Source organism: Oryx dammah, unplaced genomic scaffold (genome assembly GCF_014754425.2).
Source record: "Oryx dammah isolate SB20612 unplaced genomic scaffold, SCBI_Odam_1.1 HiC_scaffold_25, whole genome shotgun sequence".
Classification (NCBI taxonomy): domain Eukaryota; kingdom Metazoa; phylum Chordata; class Mammalia; order Artiodactyla; family Bovidae; genus Oryx; species Oryx dammah.
The window spans coordinates 46067569-46080081 of record NW_024070209.1 but is presented as its reverse complement, the minus strand read 5'-3'; the positions used below and the strand labels follow the sequence as shown (position 1 = coordinate 46080081).

Sequence of the window (12513 nt, the reverse complement as noted above, 5' to 3'; positions counted from 1 at the left end):
TCAACGGTACTGGTCCATCAGTTAGGAGACTGATTCATTGTGAAGTGTCTGATAGAAAAATTGTTACCTGAACTATTAACAAAACTGAGAATGTAAACAGCCCAAGGCATTATCCATAGACAGAGGAGGGGAGCTGGATTCTGCTTGGAGCTTCTTGGTTATTTCTAGAAGCTCCAGAGCTGAGGGATCAGAGAAGAAACCATGATCAGGCTTCCAAGAAGGACTCACCAAATCACCCAATCCCTTTGCATTAAATGCGGCATGCAGAGGCCCATGAGGGCCCTGTGTTAGTTGCCTACAGCTGCTGTAACAAATTACCACAAATGTAATGGCTTAGAACAAGACACATTTATTATTTTACAATTCTGGAGGTCAGAAGTCTGAAATGGGAGTCACTGGACTAAAATCAATTTGGCAGGGCTGTGTTTCTTCCAGAAGCTTAGGGGAGAATGCATCTCCTGCCCTTTCCCAGCTTCTAGGAACCACCTGCATTCACTGGCTCATAGCCCCTCCCTCCGTCTTCAAAGTTAGCAGCATTGCATCTTCCATTCTCTTTCTGACCCTCCCTCATATGAGGACCCTGATGATTAATCATGAAGGGTCCACTGGGATAACCCAGGATGGATTAGCTTTCACTTAATCACATTTGCAAACTCCCTTTTTTGCCAGGTAAGGTAACATATTCACAGGTTCTTGAGATCAGGATGTGGAGTTCTTTGAGGGGGCCATTATTCTGCTCAACTCTCAGTAGGATGAGCTTGGTTTGGGAGCACCAGGCCAGAACCCAGCTTCCTGCCTCCCTACCGACTCTGTTCAAAGTAGAATTCAGTGCGGGCTGAGGGCTCACTCTCCTTGGTAAGTCTCAGGGGCTGCTGGGGTTCAGAGGAGCCAGAGAGGAACCAGCCAGGCCAGGCAGCAGCCTCGAGCCTGAAAGCGGGACCTGAGCTTCTCTGGAAGAAGGTGAAGCGGGTGGCCTCCTCTCCGCCCTTGTACAGGTCCTCGATGTTCACATCCTGTGGGGGCAAGGCAGAGGAGGCTGGATGGGGCAGCTGACTGTCAGCCCTCGAGGCTTCTGGGGCTTGGCCAAAGAGGGAACCAAAAGGTGAGTCTTTCCCCAGGGAAATTCCCTCTGCAGGTTCTAGAGGGAAGGGTCTGGGCACTGGGTGCAGAGGGAGATGGTGGAAATCCAAACAAGAGGGATGTGTGGACCTTGCTGGACCACAGATGGGCATAGAGATGCCAGAGCACCCTGGAGGTCTGTAGGGCCCCCAACACAGGGTGCAATTGCTCACCTCCAGCTGCAGGGAAGGCCCCTCCCGTGTCTCCACACATGCCAGGCAACGGCTACCTCCCTGGACCCCCAAGAAGATGGGGAACTTGGTGCGTTCCAGGTCTCTGTTGGGGAGTATGCAGATGGTCTCTTGGAGGGAAGAAGAGAAGAGAGCCAGGTGCTGAGGGGACCCCAGATTGCAAGCTCTTAAGCTAGCTAAAGCTTGGGTAGGAAGGAACTGGGCCAGGGCACAGCTGACCTGGCCCCTGCGTGCAGGCTGGGACTCCTATCAAGGCCCTGATCCTTCAGTGGGAGAGCTCTCCCTGCCTCAGTTCTCACTGCCACTGGAGACAGAAGGGGAAGGAGAGCCTGGGGCAGATGGAGTTTGTGTGAGTCCCAGGAGGTCAAGGCCCCAGATGCTCACCTGCATGACAGTTGTCTGCATCAGGATCTCCTACCAGGAACTGGCCATCCCTCATGTACAGAGCCTTCTGCTCTGCATCCTTAATTCTGGAACAGGAATTGATGCTGATTGCCCACCCCTTTCAGACACCCCAGGGCCCCCAGCCCTTCTACCCCAGGCTCTGAATGACCTGCTCATTGGCAGTTCTTCTGTGTTGAGTCCTGCCCCAGGCCACGGGTGCGAGGCCTTGCACCACGGCCACAGAAGCAGAACCTAGAACCAAGATCACCTGCAAAGTTGACTGAGCCCCTTTATAACCATTCCCAAAAGCCCCCCTGATCATCGCTAACAAGCTTCCTGACTCCCAATTCACTTTCACTCTTCACTTTCATGCACTGGAGAAGGAAATGGCAACCCACTCCAGTGTTCTTGCCTGGAGAATCCCAGGGACATGGGGAGCCTGGTGGGCTGCCATCTATGGGGTCACACAGAGTTGGACACGACTGAAGCAACTTAGCAGCAGCAGCAGTAGCAGCCTGCTCCAGTAAACACCCCATAACACCCCAACCAATCTTCCAACGCCATCCTTCCAGCAGGAATTATCTTTGTCCTGAGGCTATAAGAATCAGCTATTAAGTCATGAAAACTATCTTTCCCTGGTCTGTCAGGAGGTCAGCCCACTGCACTTGCAGTGTCCTCCTTATTTCTATTCTTTGTTCTTAATAAACTCACTCTCTTCTGAAATGCTCTCTGTCTGGAAAGTCTTTCCCAACCCTCACTTAGACCGCCCCAACATCCTGCAGATAAGAAGTAGGGATGCTACTCCATCCAAATGTAGGTCAAGACCAGGTTAGCCATAGGCTATAGGAAAGTTCTCCTGGGGCTGGGCATTTTTCAGAGACTGCATCTCTGTCTTTACCAAGCTTGGCCCCTGTCGGGCCCTCAGGGCAGTGATTGGAGTCAGGGTCTTCTCACTGAGGTATACAGAGTTTTCCTGACCCTCCAGCCCTCCAGCATGTAAGTATGTAAGGAGTGGGGCGGAAGGGTGGAGTAGGCCGCTTTGGGTGTACCAGATACAGTCAGCAGAGAGTCAGAGCAGGGCTCTGATGACTGGCAGTGGGGTTGGCAGTGGTTCTAATGATCAGTGTGGGAGGGTAAACATGTGCAGGGAGGCTGAAAAGGAACCATGGTGAGTCTGTGCAGATCAATGCCATGCCCACAAGGTTAACCCATTGCTGGCTGGTTTCAGAGATGGCCATCAGTTGCTCTCGGGCCTGGGGATTCTCCTTACCTTCAAGGGCAGAACCTCTGGGCCAACACCACCACCTCTAGGGGATTCTTCTTTCTCAGTAACAGCTAATTATAATACACATAACTGTATGTGTTTAAAGCAGGTTCCCTTGCATAATAAAAATGAAGATCTGAAAATAAACTGTTTTGGCAGCTGGCCTTCTCCCTCCAACCTCAACTACCAGGAACTTCCAGCCACATTCTGTTCAGGGACAGAACCCAGGCTAGAGACCCCAGAGAGCCGACATCCTGTTTTGTCATTTGCAGGCTCCATGCACAGGTGTCCTGCCTTCTCAGCCATGCTGTAACTTCCTGGAGGCCCTGACCAATCCCCTATATCTAGGAGAGGATGGGGCCACAGAGAAGACAATCTTCCCAGGTGGCGTTAGTGGTAAAGGGCCCACCTACCAATGCAAGAGACCTGGTTCAATCCCTGGGTCAAGAAGAGCCCCTGAAGAAGGGAATGGCTACCCACTCCAAGTATTCCTGCCTAGAGAATTCCATGGACAGAGGAGCCTGGAGGGCTACAGTCCATAAGGAGGGACTCAGTCACAAAGAGTCGGGCAATTCCTTGAAGGGCTCGAGAGAGTTTACAACAAAAAACATGGATAATAAAGTGGTAAATGAAAAGTAAAGACTCAAATATCAAATGAGAGAAAAGTAAGAGTTAGAAGCCCAGAATGGGAGTAAAAACCACAGAGGTTAATATATAAAAATGCTATCATTGAGATTTGAAATTATCTTTGAGCTTTTAGAGAGAGGAGGCTGAAGCAGTACAGAGAATGTGAGTCTGAGTCCTAGTTCTGTGTGACATCAGGTACTTAATAACCTTTTTGAGCCTCAGTTTTCAAATCCATAAAGTGGGTTTAGTAACACTCCCTTGTAGATTTCTCAGGATGAAGGCAAGGCAGTAGAATGGCTGGCTTCTTGCAGAAGCTCAGGGAAGAAAGCTTCTGTGATTATGGTAAGTGCCTTAATTATGGGGCACTTGAGCTTTCTGGGTGAGAGGGAACGTCATCCTTCTGACTCAGCCTTCTTTTCTTCCTTTGTCATTCCCAGACCCCTGATTAGGAAAGATAGACTCCAGGAAGACTTACATGTAGTATTTTGCCATGGGGAGGGAGCACATTCTTACAAGCAGGGGTCACTGGTCCTCACTGAGAGGGGAGAAAAAAGGGCTGTCAGAGTATGAATGGTTAAAGAGGATGTACATATACACAATGGAATCATAGCCTGTCATAAAAAAGAATGAAATAATGACATTTATAGCAACGTGGATGGACCTAGAGATTACCATACTAAGTGAAGTAAGCCAGACAAAGAAAGACAAATATCATATAAAATATTGTTTATCTGTGGAATCTTAAAAATAACACAAATGAACTTACAAAACAGAAAGAAATTCACAAACATAGAAAACAAGCTTATGGTTACCAAAAGGGACATGAGAGGCATAAATAAGGAGTTGGGGATTAAAATATACACACAACTAAATACAAATAGATAACTAATAAGGACCTACTGTATAGCGTAGAGAATTGTACGTATATACTGCTGCTGTTGTTGCTGTTTCTTCACTAAGTCTTGTCTGACTCTTTGCGACTCAATGAGCTGTAGTCCACCAGGCCCCACTGTCCATGGGATTTCCCAGGCAAGAATGCTGAAGTGCATTGCCATTTCCTCCTCCAGGGGATCTTCCTGACTCAGGGGTTAAACCCATGTCTGTAGCAGGCAGATTCTTTACCACCGCGCCACCAGGGGAAACCCATCTATCTACCTATCCATCTATCTACCTATCCATCTATCTATCTATGTATAACTGAATCACTTTCTGGGCACCTGAACCTAACACAGTATTGTAAATCAACTATAATTCAATTAAAATTTTAAAACAGAATGGCTGCAATTTTAAAAAAAAGAAAAGGGAGGGTGGTGGAGCTGGAGAACAGATACCCCGAAGGCCCAAAATCACCCCATCACAAGGCAGAAAGTTCTCACCAGGGACTTGTCTATCGCTGGACTCTGAGAATTCACCAAGGTGCCCCCAGTCCAGCCAGTTCCAGGCCCTCTGAATTGCCCTCCTTTGAGGCCAGCCAGGAACACATCTAGCTGAGCTGGCAGGGGTATGAGCCATGACTGTGCCCTGGGGCCAGCTCTGGGAAACAGGATGGAAGGTACCCCCAAAGAGTTCAGCCAAGAGACATGCCCCGGGGCTTAGATGGGGGTGGGTGGGCTCCAGCCTCACACTTTGAGGAAGAACCTGGCTTAGACCCTGTCCCACTCCCCAGCCTGGCCTTAGAGACACCATCCTGACTTCCTCTGGACAGCACTTCTAGGAAGAACCTCCAGCCTGCACCAGGGATGGGCAGGGTCTCCCTGCAGTTAGAGAGCATTGTTCTGGGGGACGCTTTGCCAAGACTGTGACCTACCAGAGGTTATCCAAACTCCCCCGTTCTATTCCAGATGGAAAACAGCACATGCATGAGACACAGACTTGTGTTCTGGGGAAGAAATGGTCCAAAAACCGAAGCCAGTGGCCTCTATACAGATACCAGACCACAGAGCTTCACACAGCTCTGCTCCTGCCAGTTGGATCATCTGTCCCCAGAGCTTTTCCCTGAAATGATCACTTTCAGAAAGGCCATTCTAGAATCCAGCACAGAAAGAAACCCAGAGCCAATCATGGCATGAAGCTGGGAAGAGTTGGAGAAGAGTCCAGAAAAGTAAATACAAGGATGGCTAGGGCTGAGGCTAAAAAATAGATCTGATTCTCTCACCAAGGAAGAAGGGAAAGAGAAGAGCAGAGGAAAGAAAGCAGATATGTAGAGGAAATGGGAGAAAGGTAGAAATGAAGAAACAGGGCTCAGAGAGGGAGAGGGTGATACTGAGCAACATTTTGGGAATCTACAAGATGAAAGTCCTGTAGATGGCAGGACTTCCAACCATCTCAACCTCCCTGAGCTCCTGGCCTGGATGTTAGAAGGATGGCTGTAGTCAACGTGCCTTTTAGTACAGGACCTGCCACTTGATCACCTTGAACAAGTCATTTCCTCTCCCTCAGCTTTGGAGTGAGAGTTTGAGCATTGGTGAGGACAAAGGATCATGGGACACCAACAGGAGTACAAATTCTGGATAGATGTTGGTGATGTGAACCAAGGTCTTAAAGCATTCTGTGTACTTTGTCATTTCATCTGTTTTCTGTATTCTAAGGGAAGAATAATGAATTGCCCAAGTATTTAATAATAAAGTTGTTCATGGCATCATATTTAATAATAGCAAGAAATTGGAAATAATCTATCTTCCCATAATAGGTGACTGGTAAAAATGGTAAATAAGAAAGTGGAGGCTCAGTGATAAAGAACCTGGCTAGAATACAGGAGACATGGGTTCAATCCCTGGGTTGGTAAAATCCCCTGGAGAAGGAAATGGCAACCCATTCCAGTATTCTTGCTTGGGAAATCCTATGGACAGAGGACACTGGCAGGCTACAGTCCATGGGGTCGAAAAGAGTCGGACACAATTTAGAAACTCAACAGCAAGAAAAATTATGGTAAATAAGAAAGTATGTGTACATGAAAGACAATGTTGTGGAAAAACATTTTATGATATATAAATGTTCAAAATACCAAGTGAAAAGTGCAGGTTATAAATAAGGTGTGCATTATGTTTCTGTTTAAATCTACCCGCATACATAGAAACAAAGATGATCAATATTTTACAGCACTTTTCTATGGCTGACATGATTATGGGTGATTTTTATTTATTTATTTTAGCATTTCAACATTTTTTATATGAACATGAATTTCCTTTGTGAATGAATGAATGAATGAATGTCGCTCAGTAATGTCCAACTCTTTGTAACCCCATAGACTGTAGCGCATCACTCTCCTCTGTCCATGGAATTCTCAAGGCAAGAATACTGGAATGGGGGAAGTATATGCTAAGTTTCAATTTTTAAAATAATGAAGTTTTCAATCCAAGTCATTAGTTTTCCAGAATGTGCCTGCCCATTGAATCACCTGGAGGACTCTTGAGAAGTACTATTTCCTTGACTGAAGTTTCTTGAAGTTACTTTGTGATCAACTGGGCTGGGGAAATGGTACAAGAGTTCAGTTCTTCTCACTCTTGAATGAACATATAAATCATCTGCAGCTCTTGTTAAAATACAGATTCTGATTCCCTAGGTCTGCTGCTGCTGCTGCTAAGTCGCTTCAGTGGTGTCCAACTCTGTGCGACCCCAGAGACGGCAGCCCACCAGGTTTCCCCATTCCTGGGATTCTCCAGACAAGAACACTGGAGTGGGTTGCCATTTCCTTCTCCAATGCATGAAAGTGAAAAGTGAAAGTGAAGTCACTCAGTCGTGTCCTACTCCTAGTGACTCCATGGACTACAGCCCACCAGGCTCCTCTGTCCATGGGATTTGCCAGGCAAGAGTACTGGAGTGGGTTGCTATTGTCTTCTCCATCCCTAGGTCTGGGGTGACCTAAAACTCTGCATTTCAAACATGCAACCAAATGGTATTAATGCTGGATGACACTTTAAGTATCAAAGGACAGATGATCCCCTGGCCCCTTATAGGCTGACAGCAGCATGGCCTTGATGCAAACCCACTTGATGCTGCACTCACTCTCAGCCAAACTATTGGAGGAACTTTGGTTGGAGCAGCAGAAATATGGGCAGCCTGGTGCTGTGTCAAGGGCTGGCTGGGGCAGACCACACAGAGGGTGAAGCGTGAGGCCAGACAGACAGGATGCTGACCCCCCCATCCCCCGCCAACTCTTGGTCAGTGTCAATTCAGAGCCAACAGAAATTCAAGAATGGTCCAGTCCAGCAGGGTCTCTGGGACTCTAGAAGCCTCTTTTCCTGGTCTGGCCTCAAACCTGTATCTCTCCTGCTGCTGCTGCTAAGTTGCTTCAGTCGTGTCCAACTCTCTGCAACCCCATAGATGGCAGCCCACCAGGCTCCCCTAAAGACCCCCAAATCAGGAATCCCTGCCTGGGGTCTTGGCATAGATTATGATGTATAGAAGTGAGTAGGAACGAGAAGCCGGCTTCTAGTTCATCAGGAAGCCTGGGTTCCTGGAGTGGAGCATCTGCCATAGTCCTTCCCAAAGTACCACATACGCCCCAAAGCTTTCCCTTCCCAATTGTCTCCAAGTGACCTTTCATTGGACGTTATGCTATAGCCCTCTCTGGACACCATCTTTGGCTCTCTCAGTTCTCATCAATTCACCTGTCCTGGACCCAATATCACTGAAAAGTATCCCCGGGCTTCCTTAAGCTCTTTTGCACATCAGACTCACATGATCCCACTCTCTTCTTCATCCTCCTACACACTGTCTCCATTGAATCTGTTCTCTCCAAGGCCAGTATTAACTTCTGTAGAGTCAAACCCAATGACTTCTTTGATTTGTCAGGTCTTTGGCAACTGCCTCCCTTGGATCCCTTGATACTGATTCACGCCTCTCCATTCTCTGCTTCTCAGGTCCATTGTGGATTCTTCCTTTTTTGTGGGGGTCATCCCTAAACCTTGAATTCACAAGCTAACATCCTAAGCACTTTTCTTTCATATCCCATGGAGCCACAATCCATCCATTTCCACAGGTGCAATGATCATCTTTCTCTGATGCCTCCCAAGCCCAGATTGATCATCCTCTTTTATCTCCAGCAGCCTTCAGGATACCACCCTCTGGATATCCTGCCGTCATTCTCAACCAAATGCATCTAATGTCAAATTTATCTTCTCCTCCTCCAAGTCCATTCATCCTTCCCAGTATCATTTCTCTTGCTGCCATAATATTCCTCTAGACAGCGAGATCAAAACCTGAGAACTGTTGACAATTTCTCCTACTTTCCTGACTCTATGACAGATTGATCAACAAGTTCCAATCAACTATGTCTTTAAAATATAAACTTTGTTTTCTTCAAAGCCATTAGAATTGTGCCTATATTCCTGGTTTCTCCGCCTTCAGTACAGCCCAACTTATCTGAGGTTTCTGGACTTGTATTCTAAGTACTGCTTTCATCACATCCCCACCCTACTCTAGTCTACAGTGGTTTCCCACTGTATGATACACTTTTCTAGGTGTATCTCACTTCTCTGTGGACACTAAACCACCTCCCAGGCAATGAGACTTCTTTCTTATTTTCCTCATAGGTATTTTCAAAGTTATCTTTGATTTCCCTACCTCCAAAGTCATCCCATCTCATTGTTATCCATTCAGATCTTTTGGCATTAAGGTCACTGGACACGGATATAGATAATTATAGATGGATAATCATAGAGGATGATCAACCTGGGCTTGGGAGGCATCAGAGAAAGATGATCATTGCACCTGTGGAAATGGATGGATTGTAGCTTCATGGGATACAAAAGAAAAGTGCTTAGGATGTTAGTTTGTAAATTCAAGATAGATAATAATATACCATAATTATAATACCATTAGTATTATCTATAGTTGAGTATCTAGTTCTGCCAAGTTAATTATCAGCTCAGACTTACAAAGTCATGTCACTTAACCTCCAATCTTCAGTTTCAGCATCTATAAATCATGGAATTAGAGCATGTGGTTATTAAAATTCTTTCCATATCAAACTATCAGTGATTCTATGACTCAATGTTTAAAGACTATTTTCTTTATCATTGCAATCCTACTCTGAACTCCCATTAAGTTTCACTGTGTTATTTATTGTTTTATATGCAGACGTTTATTTCCCTTTTTAAATTGAACAGGCTCTTTAGGCCACAAAACAAAGCTTGTAGCTCTCTCTACCTGCTCCAACTGAGATACATCCATGCTTACAAGTAAGACATAGAAACACACACTGCAGATTCAAATGGAAGGTTGGTTCTAGAATTAACTCTATTACAAGTTTGTTTTGCCACCTTGGAAAGTCCTTTTTTGTCCCTAGGCCTCCAATTTCTTATCATTAGAATGAGAGGCTAGGCGAGATCAGTATTTTTCAAAACTATTTTAAGTTTCAAAGAAAAGTTTTCATGGAAACCTAAGGAAAATTAAATGGATAAAAGGTACCTGCTTAGCGGAATCAGAGAGAAATGGAGATATGGGGATCCAGTTAGCTTTGACCACTGAAGCAGGCACTGGGTGTATATGTCAATCTCAACTTCCCAATTTATCCCTCACTACACCTTCCCCCTCGGTAACCACTCTACTCTATATAAAATAGATAACTAATAAGACCCATTGTATAGCACGGGGAACTCTACACAATATTCTGTAATGACCTAAATGGGGAAAGAATCTGAAAAAGGAGTGGATATATTTGTATATCTGGAGAAGGAAATGGCAACCTGGGAAATTCTTGCCTGGGAAATTCTATGGACAGAGAAGGCTAATAGGCTAAGTCTATGGAGTCTCAAAGAGTTGGACATGACTGAGCAACTAAACAACAACTAAGGGAATGGCTACCCACTCCAGTATTCCTGCCTGGAGAACTCAATGGACAGAGCAGCCTGGTGGGTTACAGTCCATGGAGTTGTGAAAAGTTGGACAAGACTGAGCAACTTTCACTTTCACTGTTAATAGATATTCTCTCGGTATGCCTGGAAGGATCTGTGAGTCTGAGATCCTTGGAAATTAACAAATTAATTAACAAACCATGCCCTCATGGCAGATCTGATGGAAAGAAAAAGATAAACCATCAGTGGGGTAGATGCAATAAGCCCACTGGTTTTTACACTGGAAACTTTGATTGTTCTAGGTAACAAGGACGTGTCTGTGTGGATGCCAGTAAAGAATGGACTCTGCCTTGGCCCTTGCCTCCCTGGCTACCTCTCGGAGATAGGGGGAGCCTGATGTTTCTCTCAGCATGCCAAGCTGCTGACCCCAATTCTTTGGTGCCTCCTGTGCTGAAAGAAATGTCTTATGAAACAAGTCTCATTCATTTGTACAAGGTGCTGACTGGCTGGCGAGGCCCGGGCCTGGTCTTGGGTGGCTGGGAAATTTCCCTTCCTTAGGGAAATGTGGGAGAAGGAAATGGCAACCCACTCCACTATTCTTGCCTAGAGAATCCTGTGGACAGATGAGCCTGGTGGGCTGCCGTCCATAGGGTCGCACAGAGTCGGACACAACTGAAGCGATTTTGCATGCATGCATGCATGCATATATAACTGATTCACTTTGCTCCATAGCAAAAACTAACACAACAGTGTAAACCAACTATGCATGCATGCACACACACTCAGTCACTTTAGTCGTGTCTGACTCTTTGCGACCCTATGGACTGTAGCCTGCCAGGTTCCTCTGTCCACGGAATTTCCCAGGCAAGAATACCAGAGTGGGTTGTCATGCCCTCTTCCAGGGGATCTTCATGACCCAGGGATCAAACCCATGTCTTCTGCATTGCAGGTAGATTCTTTACCTGCTAAGCCACCAGGGAAGCCTATAAATCAACAATAAAATTTATTTTTTTAATTTTTAAAAATTAAAAAACATATTAATTACACTGCCCCCCACTCCAAAGGCACTGGGGCATCCCTAAAGAAAATCAAGCTTCATCAAACATTGTTGGGTACCACTGGCCTAAATGATTTCTTCTGAAATTACTTTCTAAAATCCGTGCTCCTTGAGGACTTCCGTGGTGGTCCAGTGATTAACAATCTGCCTTGCAATGCAGGGGACATGGGTTTGATCCCAATCAGGGAACTAAGATCCCACAAGGTGCAGAGCAACTAATCACTTGAGCCACAACTAGAGAGTCCATGTGCCACAACAAAAGATCTTGCGTGCTGCAACAGAAGATCCAATGCAGCCAAATAACTTAAAAGTATTTTAAAATTTATTTAAAATCTGTTGTCCAAAACATTTAAAAACCTTGACATGACTTAGTTATACCTTCTCCTCAAATTATTTTGTGTGTCCCTAAACTTATTTAGCATCCTATGATATCTATGTAGGGGATACCTTGCTAACTAGAGAGCTTGCCAGGAGGAATTAAAGGGGGGTGGCCAATCAGAGTTATTGGCAGAGGGAGAAGAAAAGAGAAAAAGAGAGAACACTGCCTTCCACCACTGACCTGCGGATCCTGGGTGCCTGGAACCTCCAACTGATTTCTCCAGGCTGTCAACACTGAGTTTATATTGCCTGATCAGGGTGGGTCAGCCTGTAGCAATGTTTCTAATTGGCTCCAGGATGGGGAAGAAAGGCGTTGTGATTCCACAAGGTCTTTGGCACAGTCTAGATAATAAGAAGGTGGGAACATTAATGAATGTTTGTTAAAGGGGAAAGAGTCGCCCATAAAACCTTCGCAGAAGCCAAGTGCTGGGACCCTGCTCAAAGCTACTGTCATTGATACTGATATCGATGGTTTTGCTAGCCAGATAAATGATGCTGGGTTCAGACATCTTCATATCACCTTCCCTTTGGTGCCCATGGGGCTCCATCTAGCCTTAGGGAGGCAGAAGAGGCAAGAGTGAGTGTGTCTGAAGGGCCTAAGGACAGATTTTTGTCCGTAGCCAGGCTGTGGCCATCAAGGCAATGTAAGAATGGGAGCTGATGATATTGTGAATAGCCCCTGTTGGGGATGACGAA

General features: G+C 45.8%; 1 protein-coding gene across 1 annotated transcript; it reads right to left on the bottom strand.

Moving 5' to 3' along the window:
• Positions 1-333: 333 nt before the first annotated feature.
• Positions 334-12055, bottom strand: IL1F10 (interleukin 1 family member 10). The gene is made up of 5 exons (XM_040224235.1): positions 11999-12055; positions 4061-4120; positions 1695-1780; positions 1293-1420; positions 334-1013 (listed from the first exon to the last, which is right to left on the bottom strand). Exons 2-5 carry the CDS (start codon positions 4090-4092, stop codon positions 801-803), a joined length of 459 nt encoding a protein of 152 aa, XP_040080169.1. The 5' UTR covers positions 4093-4120; positions 11999-12055; the 3' UTR covers positions 334-800.
• Positions 12056-12513: the final 458 nt, after the last annotated feature.